The sequence below is a fragment of the Leuciscus leuciscus genome (assembly GCF_965113295.1).
Source record: "Leuciscus leuciscus genome assembly, chromosome: 2".
Classification (NCBI taxonomy): domain Eukaryota; kingdom Metazoa; phylum Chordata; class Actinopteri; order Cypriniformes; family Leuciscidae; genus Leuciscus; species Leuciscus leuciscus.
The window spans coordinates 64,013,512-64,040,878 of NC_138726.1; the positions used below are offsets into that span (position 1 = coordinate 64,013,512).

The 27,367-nt window shown below is 38.3% G+C and overlaps 1 protein-coding gene and 2 long non-coding RNA genes across 3 annotated transcripts in view; 2 read left to right on the top strand and 1 right to left on the bottom strand.

The window, feature by feature from the left end:
• The window catches only part of LOC309492630, a 40,351-nt gene extending 37,303 nt beyond the window's left edge, over nucleotides 1-3,048 (top strand). Inside the window, exon 3 of the long non-coding RNA XR_014203619.1 lies at nucleotides 1,150-3,048. This is a non-coding gene — a long non-coding RNA (uncharacterized lncRNA). The remainder of the gene's footprint in view (nucleotides 1-1,149) is intronic.
• Nucleotides 1-27,367, bottom strand: part of LOC309492631 — a 195,394-nt gene that overhangs the window by 698 nt on the left and 167,329 nt on the right. Inside the window, exon 2 of the long non-coding RNA XR_014203620.1 lies at nucleotides 194-684. This is a non-coding gene — a long non-coding RNA (uncharacterized lncRNA). The remainder of the gene's footprint in view (nucleotides 1-193; nucleotides 685-27,367) is intronic.
• Nucleotides 24,538-26,855, top strand: LOC309492354 (uncharacterized protein). Its single transcript, XM_082161288.1, has 5 exons — nucleotides 24,538-24,704; nucleotides 25,662-25,727; nucleotides 25,939-26,022; nucleotides 26,333-26,422; nucleotides 26,614-26,855. Exons 1-5 carry the CDS (start codon nucleotides 24,604-24,606, stop codon nucleotides 26,822-26,824), a joined length of 552 nt encoding a protein of 183 aa, XP_082017414.1. The 5' UTR covers nucleotides 24,538-24,603; the 3' UTR covers nucleotides 26,825-26,855.

Genomic DNA, 27,367 nt, shown 5'->3' on the forward strand with positions numbered 1-27,367 from the left:
GTTCAATCCGTTCTGACATCCTGCAAAAATGAAAATGTTAAGTTATGCGCTGCGCAAGGTGTGGCATCTTTCTGCCACAATAATGACCCAGGCCAGGATTACTAGTCAAATTCATTCATAGCTATTGTTTTCACTGGGCACAGTCTGCCCTGCCATTTCACTCCTGTGCTGGTTTTAGACAAATTCTTCTAACCCTCTGGGTTTTCCTGAATGCAAATGGTCCTTCTGGCCCCCCTGAAGAGTTGAAAGGCTCTTATCTGACCATTTGTTCATGTGTGTGTGTGTGTGTGTGTGTGTTTGCTCATGTCATGTGTGCAAAAGTCTGCATCTTCTGTAAAGAAAAACAAATGTTGAGGTTATTGTCACATAGTTTTCTTTTGTCTGCTGTGCTGCCGCATCTGCCCTGGCGTTTCCTGTCGAAACAATTCTTGTTATTAGCACACTTAAAAATACAAACAATGCACACAGCAATTTTGTTCGGGGGAAGAATGGCTTCTTGCAGGGCTTTTACCCAATTAAACCCAGTGTTCTTCCAACATTTATCTTCCCACCTGTGCGATGGCTTTCAGCAAATGTGACTCCAACTGTTATCATCCTCCTCTTGATGCACGAGATCTCATCTTGTGCATCAATTTAACATAATAAGATTCTCTTACATTTATCAGACGCTTTTATCCAAAGCAACTTACATTTCAAGATACACATTTACATTTTTATCAGTTCTTGCTTTCCCTCAGAAATCAAACCCATGACCTTGGCGTTACAGGTGTCAAACTCTAATGTTTGAGCTACAGGAAAACTGCAATATTTGTTAATATTTATTTGGTAACATTTGTTTGGATAAAGTTTGTTAACCCAAACGTTGTCCTTCATCCAAATTTCTTTTAGACATCTTTCTTTGCCTCTTAAACAAAAATATTACTTAAAGCCACAATTTCATCTTCTTATCAAATTGTTTTAAAGGGCAACGGCCCCGAGTCTCACAGCGTATCCTGCTTTTCAGGCCTGTCGTTGGTCTCGCAATTCAGTCATCTACAAACATTCTCCAGGTCATCAATTTGTCAGGTCAGGTTGTGGTTTCCACACTTTTGTCAACGTCAGTCGAATGACAATCTCCCCCTTTTTACAATACATAGCCTAACTGTTAAGGGCTCTCTGGATAGTCTGATATTTACTTAGCCTACGTGTTTGTTGCTGTCAAATCTATAACATTTTCTCAACACATGACTGACGGCTATCTACGACTTCACAATTCTAATTTACACATCAATACTTAAACCTGTCCAGAAAGTAATTCAAATTTACTGCACATCATAAATGACCAAAATAACAATTAACAGACAGAGCTCGATGATCAATCAACTTAAAGCTCGTCCTATGTTCTGTGTTGCCTTCTCATCAGATTGACTCACAATCCTCAGCTTACTTTCAAATTTGTCATTTGCCTTAACCTATCTATAATACTAAAACACTCTTTCCAGAGGTTAAATGACAAATTTATACACACTATTCAGACAGAATGGTTGTCCTTAACTAACACATACTGTTCAAAACATGAATTAACACTCACACTCATCCCTGACTATGAACCGCTCATATTTCTTATTTATATATTTTCTCTAAAAATATTTAAATTTTAAATGACAGTTTAACCTTACATTTTCCTGTATCTTTTATCTAATGTTTTTATTTATGGCCTCTTAAACAGTTTCAAAGCATGTCTGTTCATTATTCATTTGATTTTAGAAAAGTCAGCTGGATTGTTTTGGTTCATTATCTTACTTTACTTCAGCTATCTTTGGCTGACTGATAACAGAAAGACAGACAGAGTATCAAGCAGTCTCTCAGCAGTCCACTCAAGCAGTCTCTTTCTCTCTCATTATAAGCAAATAATCTTTTCAACAGCCTCCTAGGACTGTAACTAAAATAATCATAGTCATAGTCAACCCTTAATAGTTCACAAATGTCAAAATACAAATGTTTGACTCAAATTAGAACCATTACAATAATCTAAAATACATTATGCTATGATCTTTTTTTCTACGGTTATTTTTAGTTTAAATACTCAATTCACCTAACCTTCGTTTTTTTCAGAAATTTCTCTTGACTCATCACAAGCTGTCCTCATCTTTAGCCACCACCATGTCTAACGACCTTCAGAAGTTAAAACTAGTTCAATATCAAACATTTTTTTCCTTGCCCATAAGGCAACCAACATCATGTTCCTTATATAAATTAATACGTCTCGTTACGGTCTCCACAACAAATAATGACAATCACCTCACGGTCTCAGTTGGCTCTTGAAAGCCCACTTCCATTAGCTCTTAAGCAATAATTTTCTTTTCTTCAGGGTGTTGTCTCCCTGGCATATATGCAGACACATGTCACAATGGAAGACAAGCCATACAATCAACGCGGTTTCTTGTGAGTGGTATAGGGGCTCACATTTTCTGGGGCAGACTGAACTTCTTACAGCTCATCTCGCCTCTCAATGATCTGCTGATGCTGATCGCCACTCAGTCAATCAGCGCCACTCTCATATCCATCTCACATAAAAAACACCTCCATCAGGAAATGCCCAGTGTTTTTGCGTGACCCTTCTGTCTTAGGTTGTCCTTTTTGGCCTAAAAGATCTTACCCGTCGTTGAAGTAATCACTCGTACACACTGGTAACCGCTTTTCCCCATTACAGAATCTGTGACCGTTTTCTTCAACATAATCTGTTGTTTTCTGGAGCTTAGGAAAAGGCGCATTCAAGAGTCATCAGAGCCATTCGGACTGTCTACTAGTGTTAAACATAGGGAGACAGATTAATAACAGCAGTATTTAATCACTTAAATTCATTAATCATTTTAAAGGCAGCAACCTAGCTGCTTAGATTATAGTCAGTGAATTTAGATCACAATCGTACATTCAGTGTACTGTTACTTCTGTAGCCGGAGCCATCAGCCCTGTTTTATGGTGGAGGCTAAAATGAGACAAAGTCACTGGTCCTAAAATAAACAAGTTTAAAACAGTATTATTTTAAAGACTTCTTTAAAGTCTTTCAGTTTTACTTTTTAAAACGTTTTAAGTACAAATTGCCCTTTGAATGGCAATGATTTCCCTTAACATCTCTGTGTCTATGATTTTCAACTGAAACACTGTGCTTTACACAGGCTCAGACAACAGCTTTCAGCTGACATTGAATGAGAGAGCGACTCTTGAGGCATTCAGGACTGATACACTGCATTCTCATAAACTTTTAACTTCAGACTTTATCTACCATCTTTTATCTACTCTAGCCCATTACATCTTAAGGCATCTTTTCCATAAATTACATGTATTGTAATTTAGACATTGCAAATTTCCACCCAGAATGAGTCTCTGTTGCACTGAAACTGTGGCAGTTTCAGTCACAGCACATGCCAGATTCAGATAAGCAAACCTGTTTTGGCCAATTCACAATCTTCTTTTGAACCCAAAACATCAGCTGTTAGCTCTTTTCATAGTCAACAACAAGCTTTTGTTTAATCAAATGCCTTTTCTTACACATTTTACATTTTGCAACTGTTAATCCTGTAACACTGCTTCTGTTTATTTTCTCTTAAAGAAATAATAAGAATTATTCTAGTTCTTAATAACGTTTAAAATTTCATTTCAATTTTAGTTGTCAGGTTTTCAATTGCCATAATTTAATACCCGACTTCAATGTTTTCTCTAGGAGTTGATCAATCTGCTTCTAGGATTCATACTAACTTTTGAGGCTGCGCTCTCTACTTGTCATACATTTTATGATTATCACTATAAATCATTCGTTAGATTTGTCTCTCTATATCATCTAAAACCTTATCAAAGCGTTTCATTCAAAACACAATCACCCTTTTAGTGACCGGTACTTTTAAAATATTTTGCAACTCATTTAGCTCATCTGTAATTTTACGTCAACCGGTACTTTTTATAGTTCTTTTCCTTTCAAAAGGAATTCCTTACACTTAATATCTTTCAATCTTTTTAACAACTTTCAAAAGTTTATCTATCAACTTTCTTTTCTCCCTCATTTACTTTTACAGTCATACAGTGGGCATTTTACAGTCACTGAATGACCTCGCTGACCGCAGTAAAACACTCTTTGTTATTCTACCTACAATCACTGTGATCTTTCTAACATCTCCACCCTACTTTACACCCCTGAAGCAGAGTGTTCTTATTCAGGAAATGCAAACAGAGCCACTGATAAGTTCTCTGCATTTTCCCCCACTGTCCCAGCTGCAAATTCAATTACAATAGCCGAATCATAATCTTCATCATATTAACACTGATCTACTTTCTAACCCATATCAACACAGACTTTTCTTTAAAATTTGTGTTATTTTGGCACTTTCTTTGTTTGGAGCCAGTCAAGTTCCTGTTTATCTTTCCAATCAGAATCAAACTTTTACAAAAACATAATCTGCAAATCTCTTTAAACTGAGAGCTTCAGAGCAGAGCTGCTTACAGCATTTGCTCTCTTTTGTATCAGGACTATTCAGTTACTCTTCATACAGTATAAAGAAATTTAGCATGTCATTAATTTCATTAACACTGGTTTGATAGCTTATTCAAATGGTTAGTATGCAGATTCAACTTAATATTATCATTATTCAGTCCCACTTATCTCTACTGTTTCACAGAAATCACAAGATTCCTCAAATCTTGTTCTCAGTCTCTAAATTACACAGACAGCTATCCTAACCGCTTGCACCTTCAACTCTTGTTACAAAAAATATGGCAATCTATTCTTCAATACTCTTGTTTTCATAACATTAATACAATAAAGCACATTCACATCATTATTATTGGCAGAACATTAATTTTCATAAGCGACATGGAAAATCTAAATATTCTAAGCACACTGAAAACCCTAATAAGTTGATTGAACTCAATTGATTTGAGTAAACTCGTTCCCTCAATTTAATTGAGTAATGGGCTCTCCCAAAACGTGCATATTTAAGTTTCCTTAACTTGGTGCTTATGTAGACTTGACTTAAATTGTTTAGTTCACCAAACTTGACGATTATTGAATGTACTTAAACAATAAAGTTCACTTAACTTAGTGTTAATTTCAAGTGTACTTGTATATTTAAGTAAACTCAACAAGAAAATTTAACTGAAATTAGAATTCTAAATTTAATTCTAAATTTTAAAGTTATAATTTTTAACTGTAAGCTTTGTGCACACTGCACTTAAATAAAACAATGAACAACATATTGATCCTTTGAGTCTTTATTGACCAAAATGTCAAATGGAAATGAGTCACACCCGTACATAACTCTAAAGGTGGCAACAATGTCCAACACTACATCAATTGTACGACTCTAATCACTTAAACACAGTGGTGGACGAAGTACACATACCATGTACTTGAGTAAAAGTATAGATACCCAAGGTAAAATATTACTCAAGTAAAAGTAGAAGTGCTGCCTTTAAACATTCACTTGAGTAAAAGTACAAAAGTATTTGCCTTCAAATGTACTTAAGTATCCAAGTACAATGCTTTTTTTATGGCTATAATGTCCTATTATCATTTTTGTCACAAGACTCTTGCTTAACTCAGTCTACATAAAGACTCTAATGTCACTCTTGGCACACCAATCTATTAATAACATGACATTAATTAGTCAGACACTGATGTCTATAAAAAAAATTCATAAGCACAAAAAATTCCTTTAGAACTAAATGAAATAACAGGACTTGAGAGCAGGTAGTTTCAGTTTAACATTTATTTGTAACAGTTATCCAAGTTTTTATTTAAACTTAAACTTGCAAAACACAGGTTCACATGAGTTTTCCTTTACTATATCATATCTGAATGTCTCTGTGTATAAATATAAACTGGCCATATCAGATTCACTGTAATAGGAACTCGTGTTTGTGATCAGAAGAAACGCACTTGCCAGTCACAACTGCATACAGTAGGTGTATATAATACTATTTCAGTTATGAATTTCCCCACACAGTCAGGAACAATATTTAGTAATGCTTTTACATGTAATTGTCAGTATTTGTGTATTATTAACTCTATAATGCTTCACATGAAACCTGGTGATACTTGGTAAAAAAATTAAATTAAATAAATGAATAAAATATATCAACTAAGGTGACCTCAGCATAGTGTGAAAATCTCAAAACAAATTACATAACCTGTCATCACAAGTGACATACTAAAATAACAAGCCTCAAATGGCAATGAACAATAGTTGTGGCAGTAAACATTATTAATCAGCATTCCATTAAGTGTACTTTTGGTGAGCATGCTAGTACAGTATGGCACTGATGATCTAACTAAAGTGGCAATATCTTTTATTCAGCTTGAGAAGGAGCTGATTCTCAAAGTTGTGTGAGTCCATTCTTGCCCTCCTGGGACTGAAAATAAGCCCTGCTGTGCTGAAAAGACGTTCACAAGCTGCAGAGGCGGGTAAAGCAGTATTGAGCTTCAAAGACAACTTACAGACTGATGGGAAGGACTTGAGAATGTCTTTGTCATCAGCTTTGCAGGCAAGGTAGCCATCTAACTGCTTGATACCTTCCTGACCATGAGTAGGCTTCATGCTCGCAAAGAAGTCCTCTTCCTCAGAGCCACTGGAACCATCAGCTGGCGGCTGATTCAAAGTCTCTTCCTCCAGATGGTCCTTGATGTAGTCCAGGCCTGAAATGGACATTCGCATAGATGCTAAGAATCAAAACTTTACTATAATCACACATTTCTCCAGATTAAAATATCAAAAGAACAGTATTTAAACAAACCTAAAGAAATTGAGAATGTCAAGATAAAATTTTAGTTGGATATCTTAAAAAAAAAAACATTTGGCTCAGTTTCTCTGAATCTTTAACTAATGACACTTTTAAAAATAAAAATAAAATAATCTTACCTAGTTTGACAATGTTTTCATCCGATGTCCAGGATGTTTTAAATTTCGGGACAAGTATTGCAGCCGCAATAAACTCTGGCTCTACCAGCATGTTTCCAAACCGCTGCTGCAGGCCTTCTTGTAGGGCACCAACCAGAGGTTTGCAGTACCTGGAGGTAATGCCAATTCGGTCAAGTTTCGAGATGAGGAGGGTCAGAGTAGGCAGAAGCCATCCCATCTGAACATCGATTTCAGCCTGTAGAATGTTGAGGGCTTTGGCAACGGGGCTCATGGTCCTGGCATACTCCTCCAGAAAGGCCATTTCAACTGGACTCAGCCTATCACACATTGAAACAACAACAATTAATAATTTCATGTCATTACAATTTTAAGTGTGTGTGTGTCATTTTACAAACAGTGGAATTACTAGGCCCTCAAGAGTCATAAATTCTTGTACTTCTCCCAGTATCTACTCCTATCCAATCCTTACTGAGCATGGAGTAGTCAAACAACTATTCAAAGTAATGCGTTTAAAAAAAAAACCATGGTGTTTACCATTATCATTACTGGAACATGAATTTAAAGAAATGGAAGAAAAAAAACAAAACCCCCCCAAAAAAAACAGCACTTACATTGGCAACTTGAATGAAGTGCAGACGGTTCTGATAGCCCCCTCTCCCTGATCTTTAATTATTCGAAGAATTCTCTCAATGGCGAGAAATAAGGAATTCCACCTTGTTGCGTTGGGGCGGATCAGCTGAATTTTGCAAGTGTCTTCTATAATCTCTGCAGCAGCAGCAGATCTGCCACACTTATTCCATAGTGCATGACACTTAGCGAATGCTGATCGGGACAGCTTCTTGTAGGCTTCATTTGAACAGGCTTTTGCTGCATCCACTGTGGAAACCAAGTTTAATAAATGGCAGGCACATCGATGATGTTTCGGAAGTTGGAATTGTAAGCCATCATCTTCATCTAAAACAGCTGTGACCTCTACAAAGTCCACCTCAGCACCATCCACATCCACGTCCTCATCATCACCACACATCTCGTCATTGATCTCATCATCTTCAGCCTCACCTGAAGCAGAGTTATTGTTCTCATCTTGCTGTCCATATATACGAAATGCCTTTAAAAAATTTGACCCATTGTCCGTAGTAGTTCGAACAACCTTATTCTGTATACCGAATTCAGAATGTATGTCATTTAGTGTGCAGCCCAAAACATCAAAAGTGTGCGAACCTTTGAGCTGCCTGCATGCTAGTGCTACTGAGCACCTCTCCAGACTGTTAGGATCAACCCAGTGGCCAGTGACACCGATGAAACCTCTTCTCCTTGAACTCCAACAATCTGTTGTCGTTGCTATGAAATCGATCCCTGACATTGCTTTTTTTAGATTTTTCTTCATTTCAAGTACTGCCTCATCCATCTTACGTCGCAGAGTGGTCCTTGACATGAGAGAGGCGTTAGGCTGAAGTTCATGCAAGAAAGCTTGAAATGATGGCTGGTCCACCACACTAAAGGGTTGTAGACTCTGGGTCACAAAATTCAACACTGCATGATCAACATTTTTCTGTGTGACTAGCTTGGTTTCTCTCAACTTCAACTGTCTGGAGGTTGAAGGAGCCTCCTCGCTCTCCATTTTTCTTTTCCTTGGCGCTGTTAGGGCAATATATCTCTGCATGTGGCTTCCATGTTTTCTCTGCAAAAAGGAAACATTCAAAACATTAAATTAAACCAGAGATCAGTCTCCTCTCTTTGATTAAATAAAATAAGCATTTCATGTGCTTTTAGCATGTCATAGATGTATGCTACAGTGTACATTATTTTCAGAATAGGCTTAGTTAGATCACAGTCTTTGGAAGCTGAACTTTTGAAAATAACAATCACTGTTAATAAGGAGCACTCCACCAGTCAACCGTTTTAGCATCATACATGCACCAATGCTAAATTTTCGTATAATGTAATCATTATGTTCCCAACTTGTAATAATTACTTTAATTAGCTCATTGTTTACTTTAAATTAAAATAATATGTTAGCTAATAACAGCATGATTTTTATTATCTTAGAACTGTACATTTTTGACATAGATAACTTGGACACAGTCACCTCTGATAACAGATCACTCTAAATTGTAATGTAGACACATACTTTCTGTAAAGGTACTTTGAAACTATATGTATTGTGAAAAATGCTAATACAAATAAATGGAATTTAATACGCTGCATGTAAAACTATTCAAAATAGAATTTATATTCCAACATAACATGTTAACATCGATTGATTGCTATTTCACAATATCAGAGCCCTCAGCTTGAAAAGTTTCAAAAACAAATACTATGAAATACGGTGAAACAGCTAACTTAGCTGACGACGTGTACAATGTTCATGGTGACGTGACGTCACATAGTCTATATTTTAACATACACAATGAAACAGTTTTCTGCAAGCTATTGTTAGATTTCTTGTTAAAAAAAAAAAAATTGTGAAATGAAAATGGCTTACCTCTACGTGTTTCCTTAGATTGGAAGGAGAATTCTTGTATGACGAAATTGTACAGGGCCGAGGCAGGCAGAGAAGGCACTTAAAAATGAAGGACTCGTTCTTCTTTTCAATAACTTCAAAAAAAGTGCGTAAATAAGGCCATGGGTGTTGTGGCATGTTAGAGTCAGTAACGTTAGTTTCTTCCATCATTTATCAAGACACTGGCGCTCAATGTTATGCCTGTTGCATTGATGTGATGTCACGTCACTCACGTTGAACCCTATATTCGCGCTGTTGCCAAGGCGCCAACAGGGGCAAATAAAACAAGTTCAAAACTAAACGCGTGCTGTGATTGGTGGCTCGTTTGACCAGTTAAGTTTTTATCCACTCATAAATAAAAAGGAACGACTGATTTTGAAAATGTAATAGAGTAAAAAGTAAGATATTTGACCTTGAAATGTAGTGGAGTTAAAGTAAAAGTCTCGCCAAATTGAAATACTTCAGTAAAGTACAGATACGCAAAAAAGCTACTTAAGTACAGTAACGAATTACATTTACTTCGTTACTGTCCACCACTGCTTAAACATTACACTTAAGTCTCACATTTGTGTTAATGTACTGACCAAATTTGCACAATATTACAGTACAAACTATACTGTAATTGAAATATTGTCACAAACACACTGTAGAGGTAGCAACAATGGTAACAATATACTAAATTAACTACAGCACATTAATTATAGAACTTTGAGCATTTAACAATTTAAAAAAATTTTTCCTTCATAAATGGATAATGGAGTAAATCCAGGGGAAAAAACAAAACATTGTCAGTGATATTAAAGTCTCACAGTGACGTTTTTTAAACAAATATTTTCTGGGTCACAAACTGAAGAGGTAGTAACAATGGTAACAATATACCATATTATTTCTTGCAAATCATTTGTAGAACATTCTCACAGTGGTGTTAAAGTCTCACAGTGACGCTTTTTTAAACAAAAGCTGGTTTGCCAAAGACTGCAATTTAGGCTTGAGAGAATTCTGTCCCATTGACATTAGCACACGCTGGATGAAATCAAACATGTTGGCAAGTGATTTTGGCTAATTCAGGTCTAGTGCGTAGATCAGACCGAAGAGGAGACACATAGCCTGTGGGAGGTCCTGCATTTTTTTCCATCACCACTTGACCTTCAATATTATCCCAATCGTAGTAGTTAAATGCAAGGAATTGGGGGGCTGGAGTTCAGTGTCCTCAAATAAGATGCCCACTGGCACATCAAGGATGGAGTTGCGATGATCAGACACCTAGTGAAAAAAAAGGCATAAATAGAGTATTGCGATCAGGAATCAAATGTTTATCAATGCATGTTTATCAGAACGTGCACTAGATTTATTAAAAACACAAATAACTAACCCTAATCCCAAATATGGACAAGTATGCATTTGAAAATGTACATGTTTCCAGCAAAGACAATACTTTTTTATAAGTATGCAGTATAAATGACGTTTATTAATTTGAAGACTTGACCACATTTGTATTTTAAAGGAATAGTTCACCCAAACATGAAAATGCACTCACTCTCAGGCCATTCAATATATAGAGGAGTTGTTTTGTTTTTTTCATCTGAAAAGATTTGGAGAACTGTAGCATCACATCACTTGCTCACAAATTGATCAATCAGAAATGTATCATGAAAATATTGTCAATTACTGGTGAAACTGACAAAGTTTGCCCGGGAAAAATAACCCACATGGTCTAAGCAGTAGCTGCCATGTTCTTTCTTGCACAGAAAAAAAGATCATCAAATATGTATCTCACAGGTAAAGAAATAAGCTGTTGACATTTCAATAATCATAACATCACAAAATCATGAAGAAAATATCGTTAATTAATGTCGAGGTTGTCAAAGTTTGACCAGAAAAAAAACATCACTAACGTTAACTGGTATAACGTAGTATAGTAGCTGCCATGTTCTTTTGCCGAGAAATACACGATTACACAATGATTAAGTTTATATTTTACTAATTACTATTACTAATAAAATAAAGAATCGTTTGATATCGCATTTATCATCATATCATCACAAAACCATCAATAAAATAACGTTAATTAGTGGCTAACGTTATGTTGGAAAAGTTTGACCAGGAAATATTGTAATTAATGTTATGGCTGCGTTCTCTTTTATTATAGAACCGTGCAAGGATTTAAATAAACATATTTCAGTTTTAAAAAAGTCACACAAAATAACTTTATATCTTAATAGTTGTACTTAACGAGAATGGCACACCCCGTGACCGTCTTGAAATTTGCACTGGTGTCAGCAACAGATGATGCGAAAATCCCCAATTTTGTAATCCACCAATCAGTGCATTAGTTCTCTTGTTGCCAGGCAGAACTGCTTGCGTGGCCAATCGCATCAAAGGAAGACTAGAGAGAGCCATTTTAATTAAACCGATTTGAAATGAATTTGATTTAACGTTAAAATGTGTCATCGTTGTATTTCTGTTATTTCGTATATTTTTTAATGAGACTTGGGAGGTGGCTGTGAGGAACTATTTCATGCATTTTGGCACGTGGCATATATGTGCACGTCACGTGCCTGTTTATACAAATGTATGAGCTTGTATTAAAAGGCTACTGAGTGAAAACTGTGCAACCCCCAGTATTACAAAAACTCTTGTATATGGGTATTAAAGTTTATTTATCAAGTTTAAAGTATCAGGGTTTTTAAAAAAAATTTTTTTTAATAAAAATCTGTTTATTTCCATTACGATCAATAATTGTAATATAATGAAAGCCATTTGTTTTCTGGTAAAATAAGAATGACACCTTGCACTCGAATAAAGCATGTATGAATGTATTATCATTTCACAGTCAAGAAAACAACATTTGTGAAAATGACCTTTTGTGAGGATTAATCATGATTTTGAGTTCAAAGCACTTGAGATCTTAAGTTTTTGTATTTTGAAGGTAAATAAGTTATTTGAACTTATATTTTTGAGTGACAGGGCCAAAATGCTAAATTTAAAGTAATGTTTAGTCAAGTACACTTGATTGTTTAAGTAAAGACAACATTAGGGTTTACAGGTTTCACAAAGTTTCTGATTAACTTTAGTCACACGTGTTTAGGGAAATTATCTCCAACCCATAATTTCCTTTATAAAACAGACAATGTCCTTGTCTTTCAATGACTTAATTTCAACAAAATATCTGACTTTGTACATTATTGATTTCCAAAATCTTTGGACATAGCTGTCTTTACATCTATCTAATTGTGTTATCAACAACACTGATTACAAATCAGGTACATATTAACATCCGGAAGCCGGCTTAATAAGCTAGCACTGTTGCTATACTCCCAGCATAGCTGGACCCTTTAGGTTCAAAAGACAATGGTTGTCAAAATAAACATTTCAATAATTATTTTATCTCTAAAATATAGAATTTTTCCCGTTCTGCTTAATGAAACATTCCTTATCTTTATATCATGTTAATCCGTTAATCATACTCAATGCCTTATTTTTATCTGAAACTCACTTTTCATATCATTTCAACTTAATTTGACTTAATCAGGCATTCATAAATATGAATTTTATCTTCCCCTACATGCCAGTTCCTTCTCCTACATGCCAGTTCCTTCTGTATCTGTTCAATCCAACAATTCACTGTTTGTAATTTCCATCAGGAAAAACATTCTCTCAATAAAAATATTCTATTTTCCTACTATCTTTCCCTAAATGCTAATTCTTTCTGCATTTATTTTCATTTTCTTCTATCTTCTTCAGTTCAACAAACTACTGTCTGTTCACAGTTTTACATGCTGAACACGACTACAACAACCCTTTGTTTAACAATCATCCGTTTCCCAATTTCATGCATGCATTTCTGGTTGTAATTTTTCCATTTTACAGAAAATAGGTTTGTAAAAATGGTCTACTTTACTGTTAGATGACCCCATTTTGGCTGAATCTCCCTTCTGGATTTCACAACTTCGACACGTGTCTTACAGTATCTGTCAAACGTCTTCGACAGATCCGATCTTTTTTCGTCACCCAAAATCGGTCGGGTTTCTGTAATTACGTTTTACTCAAAATCTTCCCATAGGCCTAAGCACTTTCTAGCGCTCTATTAATTCTGATTTGATGTGGCTCTTCCGTCCACTTGTAAAAAAAATTTCAGGTTACAGAGATTTTGAGTAAAACTAACTAATCAGCAATTGTGATTATCTGAATCACCTGTGGCATTTCCGTCCACCTGTGGCACTTCCGTCCACCAACGAGCTAAGTGTGGTAGAAACCGATCCGAAACTTCTTCAATTTCTTCCCCAAACAATTGTGATTATCTGAATCACCTCTCGCTCGTACCAAAGCAAAACTCAGCCAAAATGGTTCACGTTCACTCACAATTATCAAATTACACTCAACTTCAATAAAACAATTCTGCCCTTTCTTACCCAGAGATGCTTTTCTGTTTTCTGTAATTGCCACGGATTCTTTTTGATCTTTGTGGGATTTCTTCAACTGGTCCTGAATGCGGGTATTGGCTCTCTCTCCCTTAACCTGTTGAGTTTCTATCTCAAACCATCGAGGTATGAGACGGCCGCCTGATGCTGCCGGGTTGCACTTCCGTCAAATCCGTTTTCAGGACCAGGAGAAGAAGAGTCCGCACGAGATCCGACACTTGTGAGTAAGGTGAGTAATGTCTTGTCCTGTTATTATCATGCGTCGCGTCTGAATGCGTTGTTGTTTTTGGAGCTCTATCGATTTGATTTATAATTCTTGATTTTTCTCGCTGCCTGCTGTGAGTGTGTTTGCTTCGGAGCTGTAAGCTCCGTCTTAGCCTCGTATTTCCTTGTTTTGAACCATCATTTACTACAATTTCTAGTTGTTTATATTACTACTAAATACAGCTTACCCAACCCTGACGCATAACACGCTAGTAATTCGCTAGCCTGTTAACGCGCCACCCTTGCGCTCAGCTATTTTTATTTATTTATTTTCTCTCGCGCCTTTGAGTTCATAAAAGCTCAGGTGAATAAGAAACACTCAACAAACACGGTGAATAATGTCTTGTCCTGTCATTATCATGCGTTGCGTCTGAATGCGTTGTTGTTTTTGGAGCTCTATCGATTTGATTTATAATTCTTGATTTTTCTCTTTAAACCCGCTTACAACGAACATTTTCTACTCTTCCTCACTGAGAAGCACTACTGCTCAAACCTCATTGTTACAACGCGGACTGTTGAGCAGACGCGTCTCAAGCCTATTAGTGATCCAACGCTGCATACTCTTAAAGGTTACGTCCGTGGATCACGGCTGAACGAGTCTTCTCCACACTCACTTATAAACAAACACTTTTTTTTCGCCTATCGTGCGTCTACTCTACACCCCTACCACTAAAAAACCTCATAGTTACAACGCGGACTGTTGAGCAGACGCGCCTCAAGCCTATTAGTGATCCAACGCTGCATACTCTTAAAGGTTACGTCCGTGGATCACGGCTGAACGCGTCTTCTCCACACTCATTTACAAACAAACTTATAATATAAATTAGTATTAATATTGATAGCATCACTGGTAGCTTCGTTGCTAACTCACTGTCCATCTGTTAAAATGGCGAATATATCAGATGTAAGTAGTCTACCGCTTGGTGCAGGTGAGGCCACATTTGAGCTTCACGCACTGCAGTCTGAGCTGGAAGCTGTTGAGAAACAGATCCACAACCTTTTAATGAGACAGGCCGAGCTGAGAGACCGGTGTTTGGCTCTTGAAACATCACGCGCCGACGCACACAAATCAGTGTTTAACGTTACTAACCCGCTGACTCCGACCGCGTCTACTCCGTGCGTTCCTCAGCATCGGTCGCAATCAGCCATGGTCTCGTTCACTCCGGCTCCAACACGCCACCACGAAGCCTGGGTGGTTCCGCAGCGGAAGACGCGAGTCAGGTTTAGACCAAGACTTTCTCCGACCCTCCCGGTGTTCGAGTTATCGACACAAAACCGCTTCTCCCCTCTACGCGAAACAGAACGCGATGCTGTGATCATCGGCGATTCCATCGTTCGGCACGTACACGCTACGTTAGGTACAAGTAAGGTGCAAAGTCACTGCTTCCCTGGTGCTCGTGTTTCTGAAATCGCTGCTCGCGTTCCCGAGATCCTGAACGGTGACGAGCGCGTCGGAACTGTGGTCCTGCACGCGGGAGTGAACGACATCAGGCTGCGCCAGACGGAGATTCTGAAGAAAGACTTCAGGAATCTAATCGATACGGTACGCAGCACATCGCCTGAAACAACGATCATTGTGTCAGGACCGCTTCCCACGTACCGACTAGGGCATGAAAAATTCAGCAGATTATTTGCGCTAAATGAATGGTTAATGTCATGGTGCAATGAGCAGAAACTGCTCTTTGTAAATAATTGGAATCTGTTTTGGGAGCGTCCTAGGCTTTTCCGTGCTGATGGCTTACACCCAAGCAGATTCGGAGCGGATCTTCTGTCAGATAACATCTCCAAAATGTTAAATACCCTTTGACTAGTAACCAAAAGTCCAAATCATAGTCTCTGCTGCACCAATTCAACTGATATAAATACTAGTGTAGAACATTGCATAGAAACCGTGTCTATTCCTCGTTTAGTGAGATCAAATAATAAATCTAATGCAGGATCTAGGAAAAATCTAATTGTTATTAAAACAGAAAATGTTGCTATTAGTAAACAAAAACTATTTCTAAAGCTAGGTCTTCTAAACATTAGATCACTCACACCTAAGGCAGTTATTGTAAATGAAATAGTCACAGATAATAGCTTCGATGTACTTTGCCTTACTGAAACCTGGCTTAAACCAAATGATTATTTCGGTATTAATGAGTCTACTCCTCCTGGATACTGTTATAAGCATGAGCCCCGTCTGATTGGCCGTGGCGGAGGTGTTGCAACCATTTATAAAGATATTCTAAATGTTACTCAGAAAACGGGTTATAAGTTTATTTCATTTGAAGTACTTGTACTAAATGTTACGCTCTTAGATGTTAGAAAAACATCCCTATTATCTCTAGCCTTGGCTACCGTATATAGACCGCCAGGGCCTTACGCTGATTTCCTAAAAGAGTTTGCAGATTTTCTCTCAGACCTATTAGTCAATGTCGATAAAGCATTAATTGTTGGAGATTTTAACATACACGTAGATAATCCAAATGATGCGTTAGGAGCTGCGTTTACAGATTTATTAAATTCATTTGGGGTCAAGCAAAACGTCACCGGACCAACTCATCGTCTTAATCATACACTCGATTTAATTATATCACACGGAACCGATCCAACCGATATAGATATCATTCCACAAAGTGATGAAGTCACTGATCACTACATGGTAACTTGCATATTACGTACTGCTGTAATATGTCATGCGGCGTCGCGTTATCAACCAGGCAGAACAATCCTCCCATCCACCATAGATAATTTCTCAAATTGCTTATCTAATCTGTCTCAGCTACTGCCTGAACCCAAACAAACAGATGAACTAGAAGAACTAACTAGCACTATGAGCACCATTCTCTCTAGAACATTGGATGTGGTTGCACCTATTAAATTAAAAAAGGTCAGAGAGAAAAATAAAGCACCATGGTATAACAATACTACGCATGTTTTAAAGAGAGAAACCCGTATTTTAGAGCGTAAATGGAAACAAACTAATTTAGAGGTCTTTAGAATCGCGTGGAAAGACAGTATGTCACGTTATAAAAAGGCCCTAAAAGCTGCCAGGGCTGAGCACCTCCGCAAACTAATAGAAAACAACCAAAACAATCCAAGGTTTCTATTTAACACCGTGGCTAGACTAACAAATAAACAGACGTCACCCGAACAAAATATCCCGTTACAGTTCAGTAGTAATGATTTCATGAACTACTTCACTGAGAAAATAGAAAGCATCAGAACCACAATTATAAACGTTCAATCTTCAATCGCGCCTTACAATTCAGCTTCAATTATCACCCCGAAAGAACAATTACAGTGCTTTACAACTATAGAACAAAAAGAGTTAAATAAACGTATCACTTCATCTAAAACAACAACATGTTTATTAGATCCTATACCAACTAAACTACTGAAAGAAGTGTTATCTGTAGTGGAAGAGCCTCTCCTCAATATTATTAACTCGTCTTTATCTTTAGGTCATGTTCCAAGAACATTTAAACTGGCAGTTATAAAACCTCTCATTAAGAAACCACAATTAGATCATAATAATCTAGCAAATTATAGACCCATTTCAAATCTTCCATTTATGTCTAAAATATTAGAAAAAGTGGTGTCCGCTCAACTGGGCTCTTTCTTGCAACAAAATGATATCTATGAAAAGTTTCAGTCTGGATTCAGACCGCATCATAGCACTGAAACTGCGCTCGTTAAAATCACAAATGATTTACTTTTAGCTTCTGACCAAGGCTGTATCTCAATACTAGTTTTACTTGATCTTAGTGCTGCGTTCGATACTATAGATCACACAATACTCTTAGATCGACTACAAAATGATACTGGTGTTCAAGGACAAGCACTAAGCTGGTTCAAATCATACCTATCTGACCGCTACCATTTTGTCTATTTAAATGGAGAAAAATCGATCATAACTCCAGTAAACTATGGAGTGCCGCAGGGATCTGTATTAGGCCCCCTGTTATTTTCAATATATATGATGCCACTTGGAAATATTATAAGGAAACATGGAATTAGTTTCCATTGTTATGCTGATGACACTCAAATATATATTTCATCACGGCCGGATGAAAACGCTACATTTTCCAAATTGACAGAGTGTGTTAAAGATATAAAAGATTGGATGACGCGTAATTTTCTTTTATTAAATCCAGACAAGACAGAGGTAATACTTATCGGTTCAAAAAACCGCCCACAAAACCTCGCACAATACAACTTTAACATCATAGGATGTCCTGTTACTTTATCCTCTACAGTAAAAGACCTGGGTGTTATACTCGATTGCAACCTGTCTTTTGAAAATCATATTTCTTATGTTACAAAAACAGCCTTTTTCCACCTTAGAAACATTGCTAAGCTACGTAATATGCTATCAGTTTCTGATGCAGAAAAGTTAGTTCATGCATTCATGACCTCGAGACTGGATTACTGTAATGCTTTATTAGCTGGTTGTCCTGCATCCTCAATAAACAAGCTACAGTTAGTCCAAAATGCCGCCGCTAGAGTTCTTACGAGATCAAGAAAATATGATCATATAACACCGATTTTATCATCACTGCATTGGTTACCTATAAAGTTCCGTATTAATTACAAGGTATTGCTACTGACTTATAAAGCCCTAAACGGCTTAGCTCCAGACTATTTAACGGATCTTCTATCGCCCTATAATCCATCGCGCTCTTTGAGATCACTAAATTCAAGGCTTTTGGTCATACCTAGGATATCCAGAACCACCAAAGGAGGGAGAGCATTTTCACATTTGGCTCCAAAACTCTGGAATAGTCTTCCTGATACTGTTCGTTGCTCAGACTCGCTCTCCCAGTTTAAAACTAGATTAAAGTCGCATCTCTTCAGCCAGGCATTCATATAATCCTACAGTTCAAACTACAATCCGGCCTCTATCCAATGCCAGAGGAGAACTGGCCCCCGACTGAGCCTGGGTTCTCCCAAGGTTTTTTCTTTCTCCATTAAGGCACCTGATGGAGTTTTAGGACACCATTAGGTCACTTGATGGAGTTTTTCGGTTCCTTGCCACTGTTGCCTTTGGCTTGCTCAGTTGGGGATATTTTGGGGATATTTAATTTAATTTTATCAATCAATAAATTCCTCTTGAAACAAACTTTGTTGTATTATTTTAATTTAATACTGTGAAGCTGCTTTGATGCAATCTGTATTGTGAAAAGCGCTATACAAATAAACTTGACTTGACTTGACTTGACTTCTGACACCAACTTGTAAAAGCAATTTTCAGAGATTAATAAAAACAGCATCAAAAGGTGTAAGAAACTTTCAAGAGGCAAAATTGTAATAATGAGAAAAGGGTTTATTCTTTGAGGATTCTTTTCACAACCGCAGCCACCCAGATGTGAAACAGAAAAACCTAGTGGACTCAATGAACATAGACATTTTATACAGGTTTCTGACATTCTTGACTCCTCCCTTCCCAGTTTCTGTAAATTTCCTTAAAGACATCTTATATCTCAAGCTGGTATGGACTGGTTTCAACCAGTGACATAGTGTGCAAACATGCTGCAGCTTGGCCGGCGGCGGCATACGCTTTATGAACCAGGGAAGAAGTGAATTTTACTGGTTTGGATGGTAATGCAGGAGCCTTCAGAGAAGATGCCGTTGCTGGAGAGAGATAGCTCGCAAGCGTCTCTTCCACCCTCGGCATCTCCCCATAACCATGCTCTTTATAATTGTGTATAGAAGAGTAGTGGGATGTTTGTGCAGTATATACTCTGTATGACACTGGTTTCCCCCACGATCTCGACACCTCGGTGTGGAGATCAGGGAAAAACGGAAGGCTTCTGCACTGAGGCTGTGTACGAGATGGCAGGAAACGTTCGTCGAGCTTGCTTTTCGAACGAACGCCCTGCCTATCTTCTGGCCACTCAACAGATAATCGCTCGACAGCTCTTGTAACAACATCAAGCAATTCCTCAAACGCATGAGACTGAGGTGGCGAATCCTCAGACTCAGCGTCAATACTAACAACGTCCAACTCCTCAGAGCTGGACAATTGCAGTATTGGTGCCTCCATCGGGGGGGAAGAAACCGCAACGCGTGCTTCCACACCCTGATGAGAGGCACTGGATCTATCAGAAAGAGGCTGAGATAAGGCAGAGCCCGTCTCAACATCCACTGATAGATCCATTTGCGAACCCCAGGTCTGTGATCGACGCCGTGCCTCGGCAGCGGCGGGACCAGAGCCCTGGGGAACGCGATCCTGGTTAAATAAAGCCAGGCGGGATCTGAGCGTACGCATAGGAAGCGCATCGCAATGCTCACAGCCAGCACCCTCGAGTGCTGACTGGGCATGCTCTTCACCCAAACAGACAACACAAAGAGTGTGAGTATCCCCACTCGTTAAATATCGCGGGCAGGGGTGAACACACACTCTAAACTGCTGCTGCTTACTCGCCATAGTTCTGAATATATATATATATAATACAATATAGACAGACAACACCAAATAACAAGGACAGATTTCACACAGAGCGCAACTGAAGACTCAGAAAGCTTTCGTTTTCTGTTTCGGGCTGGCTTTTATAGCTTCCTGGTACGTGACGTCACCCGCCTCTGACGTTCCGCCACACCATTGGACTGATTTTACATGTGCTTCAAGACGTCATCACGCAAAGCGTTCCCCATAGCGTCAATTTCGACGCAACGCGAGTTCCCTTGAAAGGGAACTATTACTGTGAACAGAATTTACAGCTAGATATGTACTGAATATAATATACAGATGGCTATTACTATAAACAGATTTTTTACAGATAGATATGTATTGAATATAATATACAGATGGCTATTACTATAAACAGAATTTTTTACAGATAGATATGTACTATGAATATATATACAGATGGCTGTTACTATAAACTGAATTTTTACAGATAGATATGTACTATGAATGTATATACAGATGGTTATTACTATAAACAGAGTATACAGGTGAATATGTACAATGAATATATATACAGATGGCTGTTACTATAAACAGAATGTGAGCATAATATACAGATGGCTATTACTATAAACAGAATTTTACAAATAGATATATGTATAAGTTAGGCTAAAATGAGCAGTATAACAATGGATTTAAAGTAGTGCAAATAAAGTTTGGACAGAAGCTATCCGAGTAAAAGTGCAGTGGAAAGTAATTGCATATTACAGTTAAAGTACTGTATTGCAAATGTATATGTAAACAGTCGGTACTGTAAATAAACAGTCGGCAGTGCAAATTGAGCATATTCCAGTCAAGGTAGTAGTGCAAGATGCATATATAAGATGCACATTATAGCATTGCAAATAACAAAATGGAGGCAGGTGTGAGGAGGGAGAGGAGAGTCTATCAGTATATGAGGGGAGTGGGATCAATGAGGGTTAGAGTTTAATAAAGAGACAGCTCTGGGGAAAAAACTGTTCTTTAGTCTGCTGGTCCTGGTCCGGAGGCACCTGAAACGCCTGCCGGAGGGCAGGAGAGAAAACAGTCTGTGGGCTGGGTGAGAGGAGTCCTTAAGGATGCTGCGAGCTCGATGCAGACAGCGTTTCCTCTGGATGTGCTCGATGGCAGGTAGTGGAGTCCCAGTGATGCGCTGGGCGGTTTTCACCACCCGCTGCAGTGCCTTGCGCTCTGCAACAGAACAGCTCCCATACCACACTGTAGCACAGTTGGTCAGGATGCTTTCTATTGCACAGCGATAGAAGTTCACCAGGATAGTGGAGGAAAGCTGATTCTTCTCCCATCATGAAAAGATGGCGCCAGTGTGTGTGGCTCGCCGTCTGTCTCTGCTTGCGCTCTGTGTGTTTGTGCTGTATGTATCACTTGTCGCTCTGAATGTCAACTCCCTGCTGGTGTATAACCACCAAACATTGTTGGATCTACGACTTCACGCTGAAGTTTTAGTAAAGTCGGATCATTCTGGACGTGGGAATTTACCCCCGTTCCTGGCGAGGATCCCTGCTCACCTATGCCGCCTTCCGCACCCACTTCCTCGGCGTAAGCGCACCCGTCGTCGGGGTAGACGTAGCGGTCGGCTGGTGAGGCTGAAGGCTTCTGTGGTGGACCTTTCTTCTGCTCCTTGGACCGAGTTTGGAGGTGTGCGTGGCGGCCTTATTTCCCGGCGCTTACTGGAACCTGACGACCCCTGGCTGGTACCTGTTGTTGGCCCGGATGATGGGTTTCAGGCCCGCGGTCCCTGCTCTCCTCGCCCCCGCTGGCGCGGGGTCAATCACTGCAATCTGCGGCCTCTGTGTCGGACTCCCCGGACAGCTGATACCACAGATCCACCGGTTCCTGGCAGACTCGGTCTGGTGAACGCTAGATCACTAGCGAACAAGACTTTTATCCTAAAGGATCTCTTCACTTCCAGAGAATTGGATTTCCTCTTCGTGACTGAGACGTGGATGACTGTTGGTGAGTCCAGCGCCTTCACTGAACTATTACCACATGATTGCTGTTATTTAAACTCACCTCGGATGTCTGGTCGAGGAGGAGGAACAGCCACTGTTTTTAAGAGTTTTTATAAGTGTAAGCTGAAATCTCCGTCATCCTCTTTTACCAGCTTTGAACTCACTTTATTTTTGCTGGGTCACCCTCACATCGTACTGTGTGCCGTGGTCTATCGACCTCCGAAGTACAACAAGGACTTCATAAATGAATTTTCTGTTTTTCTGGCTGAAATCATGCCTAAGCATGACCGTGTCCTTATTGTCGGTGATTTTAATATTCATGTATGTTGTCCTGATAAGCCAATGGCAACGGACTTTCTAAACCTTATTGATTCTTTTAATCTTGTGCAGTCTGTGTCTGGACCTACACAAGAACGCGGACACACACTTGATCTTGTTTTATCTTATGGTCTGCCTGTTCTTAATCTTGAGATATGTGATGCAACTTTCTCTGATCATATGCCCGTTCTGTTTGAGGTTGCTCTTGCCTGTAATACTACAGTTAGATCTGCTGCTGCTGTTCGGCGCTGTCGTATTATTAACCCTTCCACTGCCGCTCAGTTCTCCACTGTCTTCAATCTTAGCTGCGTCTTTCCTGAGACTGTGTCCTCTACTGAGGAGCTCAGTTCATGGTTTCACTCCACCTGTAAGGATGTAATAGACACTGTGGCTCCATTAAAAACCAGGCAGCCTAAAATCAGATCTGAGCCCTGGTTGAATGACGCAACTCGGGCTATTAGACGTGAGTGTCGCAGAGCTGAGCGCAGGTGGAAGAGGGATAAACTGCAGGTGTTTTTTGAAATGCTTAGGGACTGTTGGCGACGCTATCAAACAACTGTGAAAGCTGCTAAAAGAAAATATTTGTCGGACATCATCGTGTCAAACTGCCACAAGCCTCGCATCTTGTTCAAGACTATTGACTCTGTCCTGAATGACCCTCAATCTGTCAGTATGGAGGCCTCCCCTGTTGTTTGTGAAAATGTTCTTCTTTTTTTTATCAACAAGGTTTGTTCTACTAGGGCTTTAATTTCCCCCTCTGCGTATGACCCTTCAATCTCTGTCACCTGCTCTGCTATTTTTAACCAGTTTGAGCCTGTGACGCTGTCGTTCGTACAGGAGATTGTTGGTCATATGAAGCCCTCAGGTTCTCCTAATGATGCTGTCCCTGCGCGATTTTTTAAGGAGATCTTCCCTACTGTAGGTCCTTATGTTACTTCAGTTATTAACAGTAGTCTGTTCTCAGGTGTGGTCCCTTTGAATTTTAAACATGCAGTGGTGCAGCCACTGATTAAAAAACCAGGGCTAGATCCTGCTGTTCTTGCCAATTATAGGGCCATTTCTAAACTCCCTTTTTTTTCAAAATCATTGAGAAAGTAGTTTATGGTCAATTAACCCTCGAGAGGTCGAGAAACGCGCCCACGCGTTTTGCTGGATTTTTTTCACATAGCAGCAACATAAACTTAAAAAAATCCGTCATTTATGGTCATATAAATAAAATAAATACATGATTATAAACTATAGAGGGTCTTCTTTTTTTTGTGTACACTCACATTAACATCAAAACCTTGTTTTTATTTTTAAATAAATAAAATAAACAGGGTGCGCTTTCAGCTCACTCTGTCTCCGCAAAAATCTTTCTGAAACAAGTCTGGAAAACTCAGCGAATACTTATCACACAACCATGAAACATGCGTCTAAAGAAAGCTTTAAATTTCTACTTTAAAATAAAACAGTTCACATTCAAAACAAATATTCTCCTGCAATGTAATCTGTATGAAACTAAAGAGAAGTACAGTTTCTCCCGTCTCATCTAATTATCTGTAATTAGTTCACGCCCTCTCGCAGAGCGCGCTATTCATAAGATAATGTGCTGAGGTGATATGCAAAATAAGGTAAACGCCCCCTGAAATGAGTTCACACCCACTCGCAGAGCGCGCTATTCATAAGATAATGTGCTGAGGTGATCTATGCAAAATAAGGTAAAAAGCCCCCTGAAATGCCTTAAAACCAGCAAGTTTCATTCACTCACTTTCCCGCGCCGTTGGAAGATGACACACAGCCCTTCAGCTCGTCCTGGATAGCAATGAAGAGTTCACTTTTTCCTCAGAAGAAGAACAGGACTCTGACAACGAACGTTTGTATTTTTGAAGAGCGACTTGATCCAGCCGTGGATATTTCGGATGAGTAAGTCTTTTTAAATTTACTTGCATTAGTTGACAAGCTATTTTGTATAAACGTAGGCTACATATTTTACTGGTTGGACCATTTCCATACTTGTCATTCAGAGTAATTATATTTAAATTGTCTAGGCTATGCTTTATAAAGTAGGAGAGAGGCTTCATGCAGTCTGTTTTCTTTCGTTTTTAATAGTTTTGTTTAAAATAACACATTTCGAGCTTTCTATATATTTCTCTGGTATTTTAGGCAAAGCTTATGAGTTTGGGTTCATTTATGAGGCCTCCAGTTCCTGCTATTTTTAATTCTTATGTTTTAAATACAGGCATTTGGTTGTGAAACAACTATTAAAATTAAGATACAATTAATACAAAACGAAATTCACTTTAAAGAAAGGCTTTATACAAAAAATAAACTTAATGAAATGGTCAAAATCTTCTCTGCCCACTCCATTTGTCTCGCGATTGCGCATGATCTGACTCATGCTTTTCACTTTTCATATAATCAACATAAATGAAAAAAAAAAAAAATAATGATTTTATTTAAACCTAAATATGAACTAAATTGTTTTATTTAATTTTAATGACTAGGCTACAACACGTAGGCCAATTAGCCTACAGTACAGAGAAATTAGTTGACAAGCTATTTTAAATAAACGTAGGCTACAGATTTTACTGGTTGGACCATTTCCATACTTTCCATTCAGAGTAATTTATATTTAAATGAAGAGTGCTTGCAAATATCTATTGCAAATGTGTGTATGTGCTGAAATGTGTAAATATGCCCAGCTGATGAATTGCAAATGTGTTAATGTTTGCGTTGTGCTATCTCCGTAATGGCCCATTACACACAATATATGCCTACAGCACGTGTCTACAATTATTTGCATCAGTTATTCATATAGACTAATGGTAATATACTTTGAAATATTTATGTTATAATAGTTTTCAACTTTTTTTAAAACAGGAATGCTGCATCTCCTTCATCTGCAACTCGGAGGGCGCGCAGCAACACAGTTGAACGTCAGAAAGAGTAAGTACATATTTACCAATGTTTGTGCAATTTTGTTTATATACTTATTACAATATGAGCCTGTATGAGTTTATTTATTTTTGGAGGTTGGTTGATAATGTTACATATTTTTTCTTTGTGCTATCTTATCAGCATGCTAATGCCCATCAGTTGTGCATGTGCTGGAATAGTACTCTATATGATAATAATAGTTTTCAACTTTTTTTGAAAGGAATGATGTAGGTTGCTCACTCTCACCTCTCACTGCAACTCGCACTAAGAGGGCACGCAGCAACACAGACAGAAATCAGAAGGAGTAAGTACATATTTACCCACTATTTTACAGATGTTAGACCAATTTTGTTTATATACTTAGTTATGCTACAAATGTACATGTGCCTGCCTGTGTGGATTGCCAGACACAATTGCAAAACACAATTACCAGACACAATTGCAAAAATTGTGGTGTTATGTATGCACAATATTACAATTAGTGATTGGTAATGTTAGTATAAAAGAGCTTATTTTTGTTGTTTTACCAAAATGCTGACTGTCCATCAGTTATGCATGTGCTGGCATAGTACTTTGTTCAACCTTTATTAATATTAATATTATTATTTTTATAGGAATGTGGTAGCATCACTCTCACCCTCACCTGCAACTCGCACTGGGAGGGCACGCGACAGGTGTCGTTCAGTTTTGAGAACAACTGAAAAGTAAGTACACTTATTCCCTTTCTTTCAGATATTAGTATAATTCTGTTTACATATTCTGGTTTTACATAGTCCATACAAACATTATGTGTCTGTATGGCTTTGCATCTGGCCAATGTTACTTATAATGATTGAAATGCAGTTGTTATATTTTGTGTAATAAACATGCTCACAGTTGTTTGTTTGTTTTACAGCTATAAAGGTGATGGTGATCATCAGACACCTGTTGCAAAGAGGGCCAAGACAAACATTCAGACAAGCAACAAGCAGTCTACTCTGTCATGGAAAACAGAGACTGACATTGATATGGTTCCACAGACTCTGAGATTCCTGCCTGCACGGGAACCTGGACCACAGCTGAGTTTAAAACATTGCAAATTTAAAACATTTAGTTCCTCCTCATAGAGGAATTACAATAAAACAGTGAAAAACAAAACCTTTGAATCTCCTCTTTGTTCAGGCTGCCTCTCTTGATGGCCCATTAGTCATTGGGGGAGTGTCTATGTCACACCCCTGGTCTGAATCTCATTAATATTGATGAGCGATTACCCCTCCCACACATAAACCTCTTCTGACAAAAAAAACTGTTTTACAATGTTTAAATCAATGTATTGTTTTAAGAGAACGATCAGGCAGGATGAATTTCACATCATTTTGAAGCCAGAACTAGAAACGACAACATATATTAGTCAAGAGTCTTGTGGGCACATATTTAGAATGTGTTTTGTGTTCTTAAAAAAAGAAAGTTGCTGAATTTTTTTTAAAATAACCACGCATAAACATTATTCTCTTAAAAATACAAAGATTTACAAGCATGTTGATCAGATATTATGCTAGCCCTGTTTGTGTTATATAGAGTGAATTTACACTTTTGCCATTAACATGTTTATAAATAACTGAAAAAAAAAACAAATGTCAGAGCATGTCAGAACACCTCCAGGGCCCCAA

Bases quoted from the DNA above. Each gene is read 5' to 3' on its own strand.
- LOC309492354 (XM_082161288.1), top strand. From the start codon at position 24,604: ATGAAGAGTTCACTTTTTCCTCAGAAGAAGAACAGGACTCTGACAACG. The intron at 24,705-25,661 runs GTAAGTCTTTTT...TTTTTAAAACAG, and splicing joins GCCGTGGATATTTCGGATGA to GAATGCTGCATCTCCTTCAT. The intron at 26,423-26,613 runs GTAAGTACACTT...TTTGTTTTACAG, and splicing joins GTTTTGAGAACAACTGAAAA to CTATAAAGGTGATGGTGATC.